General features: G+C 40.5%; 3 protein-coding genes across 4 annotated transcripts; all 3 read right to left on the reverse strand.

The window, feature by feature from the left end:
- Positions 1 to 3,324: 3,324 nt before the first annotated feature.
- On the reverse strand, positions 3,325 to 6,700 carry LOC122990489 (zinc finger protein 648-like). Its single transcript, XM_044363855.1, has 4 exons — positions 5,695 to 6,700; positions 5,396 to 5,502; positions 5,148 to 5,265; positions 3,325 to 5,017 (listed from the first exon to the last, which is right to left on the reverse strand). Exons 1-4 carry the CDS (start codon positions 6,116 to 6,118, stop codon positions 4,023 to 4,025), a joined length of 1,644 nt encoding a protein of 547 aa, XP_044219790.1. The 5' UTR covers positions 6,119 to 6,700; the 3' UTR covers positions 3,325 to 4,022.
- Positions 6,701 to 6,821: 121 nt separating this feature from the next.
- LOC122990490 (zinc finger protein 595-like) lies at positions 6,822 to 13,118 on the reverse strand. Of its 2 annotated transcripts, XM_044363857.1 has the most exons (6): positions 12,868 to 13,117; positions 11,332 to 11,724; positions 10,803 to 10,930; positions 9,846 to 9,906; positions 9,199 to 9,272; positions 6,822 to 8,266 (listed from the first exon to the last, which is right to left on the reverse strand). In XM_044363857.1, the coding sequence occupies exons 2-6, from the start codon at positions 11,639 to 11,641 to the stop codon at positions 8,255 to 8,257; spliced, it is 585 nt and encodes a 194-aa protein (XP_044219792.1). In that variant the 5' UTR covers positions 11,642 to 11,724; positions 12,868 to 13,117; the 3' UTR covers positions 6,822 to 8,254. The 2 variants fall into 2 exon arrangements, with proteins under 2 accessions (XP_044219792.1, XP_044219791.1); XM_044363856.1 differs by having other exon boundaries at positions 6,822 to 9,272; positions 12,868 to 13,118.
- A 2,956-nt stretch (positions 13,119 to 16,074) lies between these two features.
- Positions 16,075 to 17,889, reverse strand: mif (macrophage migration inhibitory factor). The gene is made up of 3 exons (XM_044363837.1): positions 17,631 to 17,889; positions 16,520 to 16,692; positions 16,075 to 16,354 (listed from the first exon to the last, which is right to left on the reverse strand). The coding sequence occupies exons 1-3, from the start codon at positions 17,736 to 17,738 to the stop codon at positions 16,288 to 16,290; spliced, it is 348 nt and encodes a 115-aa protein (XP_044219772.1). The 5' UTR covers positions 17,739 to 17,889; the 3' UTR covers positions 16,075 to 16,287.
- Positions 17,890 to 19,072: the final 1,183 nt, after the last annotated feature.

Raw genomic sequence — 19,072 nt, forward strand, 5'->3', positions numbered from 1 at the left:
GAGCAAATAGCTCTGAACCAAAGCATGAACAAATTATTCTAACGCCTGTTTATCACTGAACTTTACTGAAAAATAATAATCTGTGCACAGGAGAGACTGAATCTCACACACAGCTTCTGACACAGATAAATGGACTTTAGAGGGAAGGAGTGGACTTTAAGACCCCGACACTACACCCAGCCAACACGATAATGATCAACATCATTCATCAGGAGCATCTTTGTGTCCAATCAGATGCAGCGATGCTTGTGTGACTGTCTGTGTTGACCTGGTGCTTCTTTCCCTTCCCACCCCCACTCCACTGTGCAGACACAGGGTTGCTTAGCAACCCAAGAGCAGCCAATGGAGAACACACACTCGTTTGTGCAGACACTCACACACAGTTGGAAAATCCAGGAACTCTGAAGGAGGAAGATAATGTACTCCCACTCCATCCCTCCATCACGTTCTGTGACCCCCAAAATGTGAAGAGAAACACCGGGAAGGGAAAAGCACAAGTGTAACCCGGCTGCCTGGAGGAGATCCAAGCCAGAAACTGCTCTTCACTGCATTGGATACACACACATGACAGCAAACTATCCCTGCAATCAACTGTAGGCGTCATAAATACATCCAACATAACAGTGAAGCAATCCAATCAGTGTCTTGATAAAAAAAAGCCCTTGTCATGTCTTATCTACATCCAAAAGCCTAAATAATATTTTGTGATTGTGACTGATTATCAATGGAGTTAAGCCCAGCTGCCATGAAATCAGCATTTCCAGCAGACAAAGGACTTTACAAGATGAAAGTTAAAAGCTCTGCAGCATCTCCCCAGTCTAACACTATTAGCACATTAAGTGAGTGCTTAAATACAGTCAGCAGACGATGGATCAACTCACTGCCTTAAGCGAGGAGACAGCACTGTAATCCCCTAAAGGGGGGTTCCACTACAGTAATGGCAACCCGCATGAAACCGCAGCCCCTAGGGAATGGTGGGACTGGGTAGATTATGAGCAGCCTTGGGGCAACGCTAAACCCCTTAGCCCCCCCTGCTTGTGGAGGCTCATGACACACACACACATAAAGGTTTACTTAAGTCACTATTGGGGTATTTACATAGACTTACATTAATTTCCTGGACACTTACCCTAACCTACTTGCCTAAACCTAACCATTACTCTAACCATAACTTACCCAAAAGTTACCAGATGGGGAAATGGCTTTTGTGCCAATTGCACAAGCTGTCCCCAATCAACTGGTCTTAAGGCTGGTGTATGTCCCTGAAAGTGACTTAAGTCATAGACACACGCACATGCATGGAAAGACGCTGATAAGTGTGTATACAAGTAAACACAACCATGAAATGCATGAAAACAGATGAGCATGACTGAAACTGGAAAATATAAAGACAGAGAAGTGCAGGCACACACACACACACACACACACACACACACACTATCCAAGAGTGTAATTTGACTGATTCCTCACATACACAAATCTCATGGGGAGTGGGGAGTAAATATTTCCTCTCTTTTTACTCTTATATGACATGTTTTGGGAGGGGGGGTTGCAGTAACTGGGTGTCAGGGGGATAATTTTACTCCTGGAGGATTATGTGATGGTGATGGAATGACTCTCTGGGCCGAGGGCAGGGAAGTGGCAGGAGGTTGAAAGTGTTTTTTTCGTCCTGGAAAATTAAAGCAGCAGCCTGAGGGGAAGGAGAAATAAACGGAAACATGGTGACATAAAAAAAAGAGGACATAATAGCCTGCTACAACACAGTATGATAACACTATCGCCTGGTGATAAACACCAAGAAGAACACGCTTACCTGACAGAGATATAGGATACTATATATATATTATTATATACCAAACCAAATCACTGGAAGAACAGACTGAGGGGCCATTAGACTTGGCCTATTAGGGTCAAATCATTTTATCTCTTACCCAAAGCCTGAGGACAAAACATGGGTAAAACACACAGTTTTGAGTGGTTGCATTGATAAAATCTCTACATACGTCCCACCTTTATGTACTGCCTTGCAATGCTTTTATCACACACTCAGAGCATGGTCCTTTCAGCCCGGTCAACTGTTCATTTGTTGCCTTTCCCCCCGTGGCAAAGCTGCTTAGAGCAGAAAGGAGATTACACATCGCCAAATATAAAAACAGAAAACACTGCAAAGCCTTTGTGACCCCTGCCTATGAATACACACACTCATACCTATTCTGAGTCCCAAATCTCTGTATAGATTTGGGTCTCGATCTGACCCGAAGCTTTCATCCTCACATAAATACAGTACTTACACAGTACATGCACGTAAAAGGTCTGTAAGAGCCTGCAGCTGTACTCAGTGGTGAATTCAATCCTCTCCCATCAACAGTAGTGCACTCACACAATAAAGAGCACACACACATGTTGCCCTGATATGACTCATAAATCCATAAAAAAGAAATTCTATAGACATTCCTATTCTGCATTAGAGTTGGCCTTTGCTTGTGCACTGTTGAAACTGTTTCATTTTTGTAAAAGGGAGCGTAAAAAAGCCCAGAGGGAGAGACAGACACAGGTGACCTTCGGGGGAGGGGAGGTCACTGGAGGGGGGGGTCACTGAATGTAATACTTCAATGATCAAAACAAGGACTCAGCAGCCTGGGGAATACATACACACAGCTTGCCCTGCTCAGCATTTGAGATTGTAATGTGTGTGTGTGTGAGAGAGAGTGAGAGACACGGACAAATGTCCTATCAACCTCCACACATCCCACATGCTCACAGCATTTGTATATAGGCCTTATGGGGAAGTAGAGCAGTCACAGCTGAAAACTGCTTACGATTAGGTGAGAAATCCCTAGACTGGAGCAACATATTGGCCATGCCTTGAGGAAAAAGGGTGGAGGTAAAGCAAGCATTTCTATGTAGGGAGAAATATCATGAAACTGGTAACATATGAGCTATGATTTCCATACAAGTCAAACTGCAGGAGAGAATTTAGGTTTTGTGCAGATTTTGTGCACAGTAACCCAAATCTCAAGGACTCACACAGTATACTCATATTCTGATTTTGCCTTATAAGCACATGCTCACAGACCAGACTCCATGAGAGCCATGGCATGATGACACAAGTGCATACATCAGGGAAAAAGATCACACAATATAGGGCACATGGTAAAATATGCTGAGGGCAACACTTGTATCGGAAAAATCTATTTGCAATGATGTCCGAAGCAGCCTCGACAATTATCTGTTGTATGTTAACACTGCCCCCTGGTGTCTGGCAGATAGTAGTGCAACAATATTTGATCATGTTGTACAATGTTTGAGGCTGAGGAGAACAAATAGTTTGCACGAGTATATTCTTTAATTTCACTTGGCAAAAACGGGATGTCAAATAAAAGCTCAGTTCCTCGTTAACGACACAGTTATGTACTTGTTTCAATAACACGTTTCCATTTTACAACACAGTCAAAATAAAAGTTTGAGGAGATGGTTGGTACGTAAGCACAATTTTGAAGGAAGAGACGTGCTATCCTACCTCTGCATGCCACATGTCTAAATCTAATACCAACTAGGCTTTCTTTATTGGCTTAATGTTATTTTGCAGTTTTTTTTACTTCAAGTAATGAAAAGTTACTCCACTGATAAGAAAGAATGTCATTGGAAGATCCTGGAGTTAAGTTATTTTCTTTACAACAATAGCCAATATTTCTTAATTATGGGTGATCATATTTAGTAATTTACAATTCAGTGAAAAATGTCCTAAATATCTGCAAGATTCACAATTGAAAACACAATTAGGACACTGAAATCAAACGTACTTTGACTTTGTTTGTTATCAGATACATATAATAAAATTTGACAGTTATTTATTTTTTCCCCACATCAAATCTGGAAAAAAACAAAAAAATCAGAAACATTAAACGCTTCCTAATCCTTCGAAGTAGTCAGTAATAAGGTCGAGTGGGACACAATAGGCAATTCTGAAACGAGTTCCTCGGGTTTATTAAGTGCATGGCCATTATTTAAACACAATGTTTTCAAATGGGATTAGGGCCTATGTCTGGCTCCTGCTGATCATCCATGTAGTAGGGATCCCCTTGGTGGACTCTGTGATTGTGCACCCTGAGGTTCCCTCTGTGGGCAAACCTCTTCCCACACTCTGTGCAAGCAAAGGGCCTCTTCCCCATGTGAACGTCCCGTTGGTGGGCTCTCAAGTTCCCGCTGCGTGCAAAACGTTTACCGCACTGTGCGCAGCCAAAAGGCCGCTCACCTGTGTGCGTGCGAGTGTGAACAGTAAGCTCAGAGGGAGTGAGGAAGCTCTTGTCACAGAACTGACAGGGATGCAGTCTGACTCCTGTGTGGCGTAAAAGGTGTCTGCGCTGATGGGAGGGGTAGGTGAAACACTTGGTGCAGTACGGGCAGGTGTAAGGTCGTCCGTTCCCTCCGCTGGGAGCTGGTGGGTGGCTGAGAGTGTTTGCATGTCGTAGCGTGAGCGACTGTGAATTGGACTGTGGTCGGAGAGGGTCTCTGTTGCCAAAAGTTGCGACCCGCCTTGTGTGATTGATGGGGCCTCTCCCTCCCCTATCATCTCTGGGTCTCCATGGTGACTCACCAGATGGAGCCTGTGGCTGATCCTGTTGAGCCTCCCTTTGCGCCACCCCCTGATCCTGCACTGAGTTCTGGTTGGCGCTCTGGTTCTCAGGCTCCTGGTCCAGGAAAGGGAAAGAACTATCCTCATCTTCGTTGCTGGTCTCGTCAGAGCCAAAGCCAGGTCGGAAGCAGGGTGTGTCTGTGCCGGTGCTGCTGCTGGCTGGACCAGAACAGCTGGTGCCATCTGCCTGCAAGTTCTCTAGACCGGGCACCCCACCTCTGGTGGCGTCTAACCCCGGTAACCACTCCCCAGGCTGAGCTAGGCTTGGGTCAGGCCTTGGCGAGCAGCGTCCGCTCTGGGAGATGGAGAGAAAAGGAGTGGAGGCTTGATCCTGGAGGGGTCGGTGGTCTGCACTTCGACTGCCTTGATCCCAGTGAGACACTGCAGACAAATTGGGGGTAAAAAGACAACTGATGCACTTTTATACTCAAAGAGTTTCAAGGTCATCTGGCTACAGCTTTGAAAAAGCTAAACAGTCAGTAACTGGACAAAGAATGTGCTGACTTCTTACATTTGGCCTTTGCTTGTGTGGCAGCCAGAGGATCTATCTGCCTCTGGTGCTCAGCAACAAGGCTTCCCTCTGGGGCTTGGACTGCGACAGACTCCATAGTAGGTCGTGATCCAGCATGCTGTGGAGAATAACAGGTCAGACAGGGCATGGTGCAAATGTAAGTACATTTCTGGTTGTTCAGAAATTACAAATGCTTTATGTTTCATTGATTGGACAGCCAACATTTGTATTTGTGGAGAGAGTCTGACCTCATGTTTTATTGAATCTCCATCTTGGCCTGTGCCCTCCTCTTTTAGCCCACTGAGGCTGTGACTGAGCCCTGCTGCTGGGTCTGAATGAGGAGACACATCCTTTCCTGTGCAAGAAAAGTGTAGATCAGTCTGAGTAATGCCTCTAGTGCTACTTCTGTAGTGAATATAGGTAAGAACAAAAATGGGTTTGGATACAAGATTATCCTGAACATTTACTGAGTTCATATTATGCTTGAGTCTTTCTACAATAATAATAAACAAGGTAAATAAAGTCAGTGACCAAAGCTGTGTATTACCTGATCCTGTCAGGGTCTTCTGCCTCAAGCTGTCCTCTCTGTCTCCTATTGACATCTCCCCTTCCTCGCTCCCTCCACCCTTCGCCCTTTGCCTCCTCTCCACTTTCTCCAGCCTGCCTCTGAGGATGGAGATCTCCTGCGTTTTCTGCGCCAGCTCCGCCTGCTGCTCACACAGGCTGCTCTCAAAAATCTTGGCGATCTCGCACACGGCGGCTGCCAGCAGCGAGTCCATGACGGTGGCCAGCTGAGCGTGGAAAGCACCCCTCACAGACTCCATCGTCCTTTGTTTCAGGGACGATGTTTTAACGTCACCTACCAATTGACACCGCTGTTTTCTTCGATGGTTGGCCGCCAGAGGCAGTTGAGGGACGATGTGGCTGCTACCACTGTACACTCGTCTGCTCTGGCATCCCTGAACTGCCATCAGATTGTGCCATGCTAACTAGCTACGCCATTTAACTTTTACATTCCTTGTGGTTGAATAACTCTTGATAATTAACTTGTGCGACAGCTTTTTTTAAACGACCTCACTGAAGTTAAGGTGTCAATCTGCTCTATCTTGTAAGGTTTCGCTACTGTTACATTACATACAGTGATGACAAGCTATGCGGTGTAATGCAGAGATTCAGTTTGCTTATTACAACGATATAAACACAATCAATTTGTAGCTAGCAACGAGAAAACAGCCATAATGTTAGTGTTTTAGTGCGTGCTAGCTAATGTTACCTATGGCTAACGTGTAAACAAGGCAGCCAACGAAGCGTAACCTGTACTGACCCGCAGCAGCTCGTACTAAAGCCGGCTGTAAATGCAGTAAAGACGACCAAATAAGCACATCAGCAACGACTCGTCACTGTCGATGGACATTTAACAATATTGGCTTTCATCAAATCCAAAGGAAACACTCCGCACACTTGCAAATCACATTCAGGGATGCGGCGACCAGTCGGCCAGCTAGCAGGTTGGTGGTATCCGTGATGTGACAGTCATGTCAAATCTCGCGAGAACACAACTGAAGCCACTGCAGAGTGTAGAATCACAAAATACAGTCTCGTACATTTTAAATAAGTAGGTAATACTACAACTTCACACATTACTGGAATTAAAGAAAGAAACTCTATGCAAGACACAGTGTAAAATATGGATTTTATTGGGGTAATGATCTAGCAACACCACTGACACTTTTTATGATGACAAGAGAACAGTCGTAGTAAACCTTTTCCATCATGTCCATGTGGATCAATGAAAAACAATACAACCCACACAAAGTTTGGAACAGTTTAAAACAGTAAAATACAGTACATTCACATTTGTTCTGAACTCAAGCATCAAATAACATAACTTTGAATGTAACAAGTCCTAAAAAATTGTAATGTTTTCAGATATCCTTCAACTAACAGTAGGTGGATTAACAGGATAACCAATTACATTTTTCTCCAGCAAATACAGTCATCAGGACATCTCAAAGCCATGTCCAGAAGTCTTGACACTACAAGCAAGCACATCTCCAGACACCACAGGGTGAGCTGAAAGATTGTCTGAGTGAGTTTCTCAACTTGTGCTAAAACTTGTAGAGTTCATATCAAACAGCACCGACTGTGAATAAGGCGAACAAACACATTCATACATATAACTGAACATTAACTTTCCTTAAATACAAAAATAAGATTAGTTGATTTGTTTATATACTGTATACCACAAGGCAGCAAAGATTTTTCAACAGGTAGAGATTTTGCTATACACTTTCTACCGAGGTAGCTTTTCTTTTGGTGTGGTTTTTTTTGGGGCCAATATCATTGTCAAAGAGCAGGTTTGCTTTAAGGCAATCTTGGATTTACATAGTTTTTGCATCACTTTAATGTACTGTGGTGCTAACTGTTCTTTTTTTGTCTTGGGATATATGTTTTCATCATTTTAAGGGATTTTTTTTTAGATATGTATCTTTATGCTTTCTGTTATTGCACTGCTGTGGGCTGGAAAGAAGAGCATTTTGTTTTTTATGTACACAGGTACACAAGAAAATTAAAATAAACTAAGTCTTGAATATGATGAAGTACCCCGATTTGCCAGGTATTTCACAAAGTTGCACATTCCCATATTTTTTTCTAACAATGCTTTCTTCATTGAATTTTCCTGGAAAATATTAGTTTACCACAATATGTGTTTATTTTTATCCATTGCCCACCCCATACACATCATTCTTCATCCAATCTGTGAAAAGATCCTTAAGACTTTTAAGGAAATGTCTGGGTAAAACTTTAAAACAAGTTACGTGTGATAATGGTGGAACAAGAGTACTTGGTGGTGGACTGGACCTCTCAGTACATGGACAGACACACTCATGTTTTACCTCTGTGCGTAAAAGTGTGATGTAAAACAAGTCATTCAAAGACCCGTAGCATTCAGGAAAACCCATCCATCCCGGATGAGCATAAATAACAACATCTAATGTTTTTAGACAGGAGATGCTAACTGCATACCAGCTTACTTGTGGAAACGTTGAATATGGTTCTTGAGGCGTCCCTCGGTGAGGAAGCCTTTCCCACAATCCTGGCAGATATTAGGCCAGTCCCTGTGAAAATCAAACACATGCCTATTTAACTCCCTTGGTGTGGGGAATATCTTCCCACATTCCCGACACGGGATCTTTTTCAGAGAAATACGGCATCTTTTTCTGTGTTTGTATAGCTGCGCACTGGAATTAAATTTTTTAGGGCACTTCTCACATTTGATAGGCTTCTCTCCTGTGTGGATGCGATAGTGTTCAATCAACAAGCCTTTGCTTTTCACAAGCTTCAGACACGTTAAGCAGCTGTAACCATTGGGGCGCCGTGTGCCCATTGTTTGCCATTTTTTCCTCTTGTCTGAACTGTGTTCTTTCTGAACATTGTTAAAGTTAGCTGCTCCGCTTGTGTCTTTGCTGGAAGCAATCAAACTCTCTCCATTTTCTTCAGGCTCCTCTAAAGGCTTGGTCCATCCGAGGTCTCCATTTGTCTCTTTTGATGTAATTTGATCTTTGTGCCTTCTCGATGACGCACTGCAGCTGTCAGAGGAAGGTGTGCTTTCCCTCCTAACAGTTTCCTGTTTTTTGCCCGGTGTGGACAGTTTTTCTTGGTCACATGACTGAGATTCTTTTGCAAACGATTTCTTGAGTTTTCGGCAAGACATTTTATGATTAATGAGAGCGCTTGGAAAAGGGAACTCTTTTTTGCATGCTCGGCATTTCTTGTGTGATCGTATGTGTACATTTAGGCCAAACTCTGTGTCAAACACCTTACAGCAAAACTTACAAGTGTACATTTTTCCATCATTTTCCACCGTCTCTTTTTGTTTAGATACAGATTCAGTTGCTGTGTTTTTTCTTCCCTCGTTTTTGCTCTTTGTAACATTTTCTTGCTCTTTCCCTGTTAAATTTCGCCCTCTTCTTCTTTGACCTGTGGGGACTGCTGAGCCAGAATATTCCTGTTTGATCTCTCGTAGCAAACGTTTCATGTCATTTCTTACTAGTGATCGTCTGGCGGTTGTTGTTGGTGTGATTTTGTCCTGAGTGGGTTTGTCGCTCTCCTTTAATGAGGAACCTGTGGGAGAAAATATCGCAGAAAATTAAATTGTAACCCTGAGAAAAAGGAGAGGTGACATTAAAAAAGCCAAATTTAATTCTATAATACTATTATACCATTACTACTATACCAGGGATTTTCATTTGAAGGGTCAGTTCACCAAAATTAAAAAAACCCTTTCTCACTTACGCTACCTGGTATCTAGACAATTTTGGTTGTATTTGGCCACATTATTAAATATTCATCCCTGGGTTTTCTGTTGTTACCCGAATACAATGGAGGAGAATAAAATTTGTAGTGCTCACAGCATTGAAAAATAACATTTAATGAATTTAACTGCAACACATCTTTTCAGAATCATTGTCCTTATGAGAGTGTGGATATACCTGTAGTTCAACCTTGGATTTTACCTGACAAGTTGACAAAATCTGCATTTTTATTTACAAAGAGAGCCATAGAAATCATAAAATAATCATGTAAATGTGTGTATGTAAGTGAATGTAAATGAAGATGTGAGAAAGGAAATACATTCCTCATTCTGACGAACATTTACAGCACAGAACAATAAATGAAATTAAGAATTAAACCAACCTCTCTTGGATTTCCTGCCTGCCTTTGTTGGCTGGTGAGACTCTATGTCATGGTTGACCACCTAAAATAAAAATGTTCTTGGTTATATCTCCAATGATTTGCAATGCAAATTTCAGAAAACAGTTTCATGCAGAGCTGTGTCAGCATACACGGATATTACGGAGGTGAACTCTCTGGATGTTCTGAGTCGTTCAATCATTTTGCCAAAATGTGAAAAAGTGGATGTAGTAGCACTTTTTAAACATCTTACACCTGAAGAATACACAATAAATCCTGTAAGGGCAAATCAGTGCTTCAGCTCAATTCCTGCAAACTTTTGTACCTGAGCCTCTGCACATCTGCCAAATACCTCCACAAGTGTCAGAAGAGAAAAAAAAGTGCCCCCTCCCCTCCCAAAGCACAACCCTCTGAAGAGATTTTGTCACCCCATGGAAAGTGTTTGTTTTGAGGCCTAATTGACTGTCTGTGTTGGTCTGAAATGTTCACAAACACATTAACACCTACCTGATCCCCATGGAGAGTTGGGTTAAATTTTTATCAAAAGATGGTCAAGTGTAAAAATTTCACCCGATTTCATCAGTTAGCAGAATATCCCAGAGAGCTCTGAGAGGATCTTCACATTGCTTTGAAGAAACTACGGTCATGAAGTATTGAAGTTTCTCTTCTTTTTTAGGTTTTATCATAATCTGACATGACACAGAGATGTCTTGTCCACTGGCAGCACTGATAAATCCAGAGTGCCATATAATGTTTCCAGCGTACCATTAAGGATGCGCATTCATTAAAATGAAGCATGTGGGCTTCAGTGGTCGGTTATCAAATTTGCAACTGCCCGTCTCAGCAATTATCCTATCCTATGCACACCATTGCTCCCCCTCCCTCTGAACCTCTTGTGTTACTTATCACTGCACCACTGTAATGCTAAGCCATCCAAACATCCGCTCCTCCATCACACACCTCTTTCTTGATGATCGGAACGTGCCACAGTGGGATGGACAGCCGTCGCAGTCTTACGCTGGGACACACGCCATCGTTTTGCTTGGTCAAGTTCTCGTAGCCCAGAGGAGCACACCAGTCGTCAGGTACTGCACAAACCCAAAAAAACATGGGTGATCTTCAACTGGTGATGCACTAAAAAACATCTGGCTACACCAGTGATGCTTTAGGTGTGTCCTAGTAAAGGGTGAGGGTACTTGTGCATCACTTATTTTGTGTAATATATGCATTTGTACTTAAACTATTTGTAAATATTAGTTTTCACTATGACGCTTTTCGGTTTGTTTCTGTTTGTCGGTTTAATTCGGAATAATTCAATGTTCAGTGAAACATTCAGGGGGAATGAATACTAAAATGGCCTTAGAAGCATCGCCTGTTAAGGTAATAATTCTCTCTGTAATGACAGCCGTCTAAAAACAGTGACTATAGTCAAGCATAAAATGTCTTTCACAGAAGAAAGCAAATTATTTTAATCATTTAAACACTATACCTTCAAAATCAACCTCAGGATCATGAGACGTTTGTTTGGAGGCGTTCTCAGGCTCTCTTTGTGTTTCAACAACTTGAATTTGATCCTTCTCCGCTCTTGTGTGACAGTCATTTTGACTTTCTTTCAGCTTGAGCTCTGCTTTCTGTAACTTCATTTTAAGTTGAAGTATCTCTTCTCCTTTCTGTGCCAGCTCCATTTGATGGTCGTGTAGCGTGTTCTCAAAGATCTTCGCTATCTCTATCATCGCTGTCCTCAGGACTGAGTCCATGGCCACCTGGGCCCTGAAATCTCTTGTCCGATAGTCTGTCATCTTTGAAGGCAACTGCTTACAGATGTCCTCCCTTGTAAAGTCTTGTGTGATGCTGTTCTGGTCCTCTGAAAGTCACTGACCCCCTAAAAAGAGAGATAAGAGACTAAATTAACGACAGCTATAAAACAGCAACCTTGGTGGTTCCTGGGTATTTACACTCAATGGCCACTTTATCATGTATGGGGTGGACAAAATATTTATGTTTCTTGAAATAAGGTCACTTTTAGCAGGTTTGCTGAAATGGGCATCTAACACCAAATCAACTGGGAGAAGGACGATCTCCCTTCAAACTACCACACTCAACTTCTAATGGCCTTCAAGTATGCAATACCTCTGGAAGTCAAGGATGTAATACCACTATGTAAACAAAAAACAGAAAGTTCAACGGACTGTCAATTTATTAATTTTACCAGGAAAATTTCACATCCATAAATTCAACTTCTCGTCCATCGTTTGAACTTTTCATGATTGAACACAGACAGTATTTTGAGTCTATCCAACTTATAAACAATAAGAAATATGCACATACAGTTAGTATGCTCCAAGAATGTTTGAAAGAAATCTGATTTTATATCCTACCTTTTCTGTTTAGTTATTTTTCTATCTCTTTTTTATAATTATTACTTTTACCTTTTGTCCTGTTACAATGTTGACTGTATCAACAAACTGAAAGTGAAGTCATGTCCTGTTATGTTATCTTTAATTCAATATTATGTTGTTCAGTGTGAATTGTTTTCTGTTATTGTATAATGTCACACATATTGTAACTTAAGTGATGCTTTCTATAAATAAAGTAATGGCGGGAGTATGCAATATCCAGGTAGAGATGATACAGTTTCCATCATGTGAATGTGGACCACAATGTTTTATCTTGTGGAGCAGACACACACAGATTCAACAGTTACATCACATAGCGTTTAGCTGCTATAACATGACAAAAGTCAGGGATAAACTTCTCTGATAATGTTGGTCCACTGGTTAAGAATGAGTAGTAGTTTTTATAAGATCACTCATCTCTTTAAAACCACATCACCGTTAGCTAACGTTAGCCAACTTATGATACTGACTGTTCGTTTAAATAGATCAGCTTTCGCTTTCCACGTAAGAACAGCAGACCAAAAATTAACTTTAAATATCAGGAGCTTGGTAATGACTGAAAACAGGCAGACCATTTAACTACATGTGGAGGGCAACTGATCATCTAACGTTATGCAAAAAATACTGACCGCTCTGCAGAGGGATGAACGCCAGTTACTGTATGAGATGATAACTCCGTTTGTAACCGAGGAAGGTCCTAATGCATGAAATGTAAGCTGTGGCGCCCGCTGACAACAAAATATTACATTAGCAGCATTTGTTTCTCATGAGGTATCCTTAACTAACGCGTAAAAGTCACACTGTCAAACATAATTCGGCCATTTTTACTAGGATACCCAGGAGAGAAGAATAACGTTTTTATTCCCACCCGCATTCTACGAAGACCCGCCCCTACTCTACCTCTGATTGGCTCTTTTTACGCTAACCAAATAAGAACTGGAAGCTAATTGGTCGCTCCATTTAACGTCACTGCGCTAGCTACACCTCCGCCATTTTGGACTGAAATCGACTTTTTTTTCCTCTTTATTGAACATTACGAACATTCAGACATTCAGCTGGTGGACATGGCAGGGACATTATTGTACAGTTCAATATTCCAATTGGTGGAAAAAAGTAGATATCAATCAAATGAGTTAACAAATTTAATTTAAAAAAATAAGTTATCTAAACACAATATAAATAAACAATAACACCGCAATCAGGGTCCGTTCACTTTTTTGTTCGTCATAATGTATCATGGGTTAATGTATCTATGTATAAATTGAATTCAACCAGAAAAATATTAAGATTGGGGAAGGACTTGGGAAGAATCTTGCTTGTATGTGAAATTTACCAACTACAAGACTTGTCATGTAACTTAAAGGTTTATTAATACATTTATCATTACAGGTTAATTATATTGTTATTATATTGATACATATATTGCATTCAAACGCAGCAACAAGCCTAAGATCTTTTCCATTATGACAGTTGTTGAGGGGTTAATTTGTTTATTTGTTTTCTTCCTTTAACTTAATTAACAGCACAGTAATATTGTAAGAGAAACAACGGTACAGGGAGTATTGGGGGGGAAACACAAGCAGAAATAAAATAGTACAATGTAAAAGATATATACTACAGAAATTAAAAGGAAAAAATAAATAAACATAACTTTAAAAAAGTGAATTAGCAATATTGAAAACCAACAATTAATTAATTAAAATATGATTACATGCCAACCATTTTTCTTCCTCTGTTGTAAAAAAAAGCGCAGGCTGATTTCTTAAATTACTGTCACATTAGCTGCAATAACAGGGCAGTTCTCTCTTTTTTTCCAATAAACAATAATCCAATGTTTGTGACTTTCAAATATTGTACACGAACCCCTCTATAAACTATTGTGGTAAATATTCTCTTTTTGAGGTGGATGAATTTTACTTCTTCCTTTAAAAAAAGTGTTTCCTCTTTCTTTTCACAACTGATGGACAAAGACCTCTATTTTTCTTCAGATATTACAACCTGGCCTGGGCCAAGCTGAACACTAAATATGTCAGGATACAGCATTGCAGTTACATGGTAGCATTATCTTAATTATTTAGACCAGGATTACAAACTGTTTTAATAATTTCATAACAGATGGTGTATTAATTTATGTCACAAATTAAAACAATGTGTGATTTACTAATAAGCAGTCAGTAATTCACACAACTAAAGCATTTAGATTGAAAAACTATTTAGGTTTTACCTTACTTACACATATATGTCATCGTTACCGTAAACTCCTACATAGTTCAAACTTCCAAAAACCAAAAGAAAGTAGGCAAGTGGGGTCAATGGTTTGTACAGTCACTACAGAGGCAGGAAACAAACAAACAAACAAAAAATGTAGCCACAAACACAAACCTTACCCAGTTATAGCGGAGAAGCTCAGGCCCGCTGAGCAGCACTCTGTGCTCATGTAGAGGGTCAGAGAAGGACAATAGTAGAAAGAACACTGGTGTCTTCAGTCATGTATTTTAGGCTAAATTAATACAAGATATTCCTTCATCTGCCAAATGATGGAAACCTACAGTTTCATATTGCATCTAAAACAACACTGGGAGCCCCACATAAGCTTTAATTTGCTATTTGAAAAGGCCATCGGACCGTAGCTCCCACTAACAGCCACTTCAGCAAGAGATATTAGTGCATGTGTGTAATTTGTAGCAGGGAAAGTGCTTGTTATTGATTTCACACAGTTGTGTGTTAATCTGATGCCTGGTCTTGCTCAGCAACACTATTGTTTGATGTTTATTTGAGTTACAGAATTTGATTAACAGAGATAGATAGTGTACAGAAATACATGCTGCATTTGCTGACTCCTCAGGTTCAGTGGTGGATATGTGGTAGATTATTTTATCTCCAACAATATAATGTCCTGTTTCATGTTAGTCATTTTCAAGTGAAAATTAAACTAAAAGTTTTTTTATCAGGATATGTTGTTATATTGCTTATTATCCCATCCCTACAGTGAGCGTTTACTGTATATAAACACATGCGCCAGCTGTTAAAACAAACTGTACAATATAGGACTGTTAACACTGAAACACATGACACTGGAAGTATAAAATGTGTATCTCATATGCATACTTACTGTATATGATGTGTTTACAAAAATAACAGCATATGTGCAGTTCACTGAAGAACAAAATTATGGCGTCCCCTCAGTCAGCAAGAAATCAACGAGGCAAATAAATCTGAACACTTTCCACTTTGTCTACAGATACCTGACAAACCTGAGTTTCATAATATCAGCATACACTTGGCTCACTGTGGTCAAACAAAAATCAATAAACTTTCACTTGGGACAGACATAGTTTCAAGCAGGCTGTGCAGTAGATAATTGACAGCAGTACAGTAGATAATTACTTCAACTGAGTGCGTCAATGCAGTATTCACTGGGCTGTTTTGTCATTGCCTCCGATTTCAAACTGTAAAACATGGCTGATATTAGGGGAAAAAAGTGTTTTTATTTCTTCTAAACTAGCCACAAAAACTATTTAAATTTGGGGCCAAAAGTGGGCTTTTTTTGTCTGAGAATATTTCTTCATTTTATTGTTTTAGCTTATTTTAAATAGCTGTTCACAAGATTCATAAACTCCAAGGAGGTGGCTTAAACAAAGCTTAAGCCTTTGCCTTTCCTACTACGGTCAAAATGTCTGCTGTGAAAAGACACTATGTTATTAATTACACATCTGCTTGTCTGCAGTTAAAAAGATTTCTCACTGGGTGTTTTCCAGGTTTGAATCTAATACCCAAAACTAAGCTTGTAAAAATTAAGTGTGTTTGTGAGAATAAACAATCAAGGAAAACAGAGATTCATTTACATTCTACAAGATTTGCTTTATTGTAACAAGAAAGGATCAGTGCAAAGCTTTAGGGTCTAGATAAGTGCGTTTAGGAGAGTCGTACAGTATGTTAAGAGCGGATCACCGAGTGTCTCTACTTCTCCATTCTGCCGGTTTTAACTACGTTCATTCATGTCGTAAAATACTGGAATGAGCTTCGGTTTCAGCGTGTTGATCTCCATCTCAGCCAAATGTAGTGTTGTTCCAGGCCACGTTGGCTGCATCCATGTCCACGAAGTTAACATAAATCCTGAAATAGACACAGAGAGAAATAGGTTAATGAGATTGGACATTAACAGTGAGCGAAGTATATGAGATACAAGGGTATCTGAGTCTGTATTTCTGGCACCATCAATTGCTTATCAGATTCAGTGCAGTGATTGTACTGATTGTTGTGTGTGTGTGTGTTATTTACCTGTCAGCAGAGATGCCCAGGTGTTTGTTGAGCATCCCGCACAGTAGTTTTGAGTATTGCTTGTTGTGAGCACCGCTGATCTTGCCAATACTGTGGAGGGAGCAGAGTGCGCAGGGGTCTCCCTTTCCTCCAAACATCATCATTTGGTCAGGGTTGATATGCACAGCGATGTACTGTGTTCACAAGACAGACACACAAAATTGATGTCAGGCAACGACACTGGCTGGATCCGCTGAGCCCCAATGTCACATTGCAGTATCCACATTGCATTAAAAAGGCCGGCACATATTAAATATAGACTACAGTTAGAGTTGTAGTGAGGATTTTTGAACTACTGAAGTCATGAATCCAAAATATCCCACTGCAGCCCCACCCATACATGATATTTCATATGATTCTGGCAAAGAAATACTGATTCCCTTTCATAAAACAAACACATTTAAAAATATTTGGTCTAAGACATGTCAGATTTAGCCTCCAACATTAATTAACAGAATGTAAACTGCTCATTAAGATCCCCAAAGTCCCAAAGGCAATAGCCTCGATCAGTGGCAGCTATCGACAGACATATATTATATATAAGTTAAGTCTGTATTCTAGTTCATTTAATGCTATACTTTTATGCACATGCTAGTTAAAGCCATGCCTATTAATGTTATGAAGTGACATAAAGATCACTAATACAAATTGAACATTTTAATGGCAAAATATTTACATTATATTTTCACAGCTATAGGCCTTTGGGCCTTCTGAAAGGATGTTGATCTGAGCCCTTTAAAAATACATCTCAGGTTATGATAGATTTGCTTTTAACTTGTGGGTTTAGTGAACTGACTCCACTAATCAATCATCCACCCATGCTGACTCAGTGCAGTCAGTGGTGAGTTTGCGTTGCACAAGAGTCGTATTCATCCGGTAGAGAGGCTGATACTGTATCTACTGTTAGCTACAGTTACACAGAAATCAGGCTTCAAGTGCTGATCTACACTCAACAGAGAAGTTAAATCCATCAAGATGATCCAGATAGGTAATAATAAGGGTGGATAGTCCCCTCAGTTTCACAGTGAGACCCAGGTGAGATCATGCAGGAATAAGCGTGGCCCGGACCCACCTGTGCAGGTTTGCCCATAGCTTTGGCGAGCTCCTCGGTGGCCTCAGACAGCAGAGCCGCCGGTACGTCGCTTTTGGCCACGTTAGTGTTCACCACGAACATCGGCATGATTATTCTTTGAAGTGCTCTCTTTCTGCTCCTCGGAAAGCTGTGAACGCTGCATAAAACTGTCCAGCAGGCGGAAGAATGAAGCAAAGACCCGTTTACCTCTTTCAGAGAATCACGTGGCTAAAGGACCACAGCGTCCCCCTCAGTCTGGAGGCTACAACAACAACCAAGTGGAGGCTCCAGTAGGTATTTTTCTGGTATTATTTTCTTATTTCTTAGAAAAATCAATCATCAAAGCTTTACGAAGTTTGGTCTAATTTTCTTGTATATAAAGGAAGAAATAAATATTCCTACAATTTGTTTTTGTTGTTGTTTTTAAGGAAAATGTCTTACTCCATTTATTGAGACATGGTGCCCCCTTGTTTATTTATTTATTTTTTTTAATTTGTCTCCACAGTTTACTTTTTTTTTCTTACTGTACTTATAGCTAATTTAACTTGTAGCTGATTTATTATGTGTTGTTTAACTCTGTTTGATCTGTTAATTATTTCTCATTGGTTTACTGTAATAAGTGGTCTTGTGTTTCAGTATGTTTGTATATATTGATTAAAAAAAACAACTTTAATCACAACAAAAATTTAAAATAAAAACACCTCTACTGTTGAGATCACACAGAAGCAGAAAGTGATGTGTGCAATAATCCCGAGTTTTTTCCAGGGTGCGGCTGCTCTTGAGTGTAGGGTAATTACGGTACTGCGCATGCGCACTTTCCTCAAGCATCAGTAAGCAGAGCTGAAGGAGGCGAGGAGGAAACAGAGACAGAGAGAGAGAGGGGAGAAGTTGGATGGTACTTTCCTTTGTCGCCGTGCCTCTGATCTTACGATTAACGAACAGCATTATCCGTGATCCGTGAAATCAAACGGTGCGTCGCCGGTTAACGTCTACTCCTCCTGATTTCACCTAACAAACGGTACGTATGGAAAGCTAAATTAGCCAGGCTGCTAACACGATCACTTTCCAACGTTACGGAGGGGCTGGTGACCCTCTTCTACTTCAGTATTATTGTGTGTCGACCAGTATTACAAGTTTACTAGCAGGTCTTGTTTTTAGTATATATCAAACTGCAATACCGCCTTTGTACTTCTTAATAAACCGACAATATATACTGTTTACTAAATGATAACACAGATGGTTATTAGCGATAAATAAAGTATTTCTGTAACTGATATTGATGACTAGGACCAGATTTAGCCATCAGATCGATAAGACAATGCGAAACTTTTGTGATCCCAGTGGGAAAACCTTGTTAAATGTTTACATGGTTGTGACGTGCTGGCATGATAAACTGTTATTGATCCGTCCTCAGGTCAAACCTGTGGCCAGGATGATGGAGG

The sequence above is a fragment of the Thunnus albacares genome, chromosome 10 (genome assembly GCF_914725855.1).
Source record: "Thunnus albacares chromosome 10, fThuAlb1.1, whole genome shotgun sequence".
In the NCBI taxonomy this organism is placed as follows: domain Eukaryota; kingdom Metazoa; phylum Chordata; class Actinopteri; order Scombriformes; family Scombridae; genus Thunnus; species Thunnus albacares.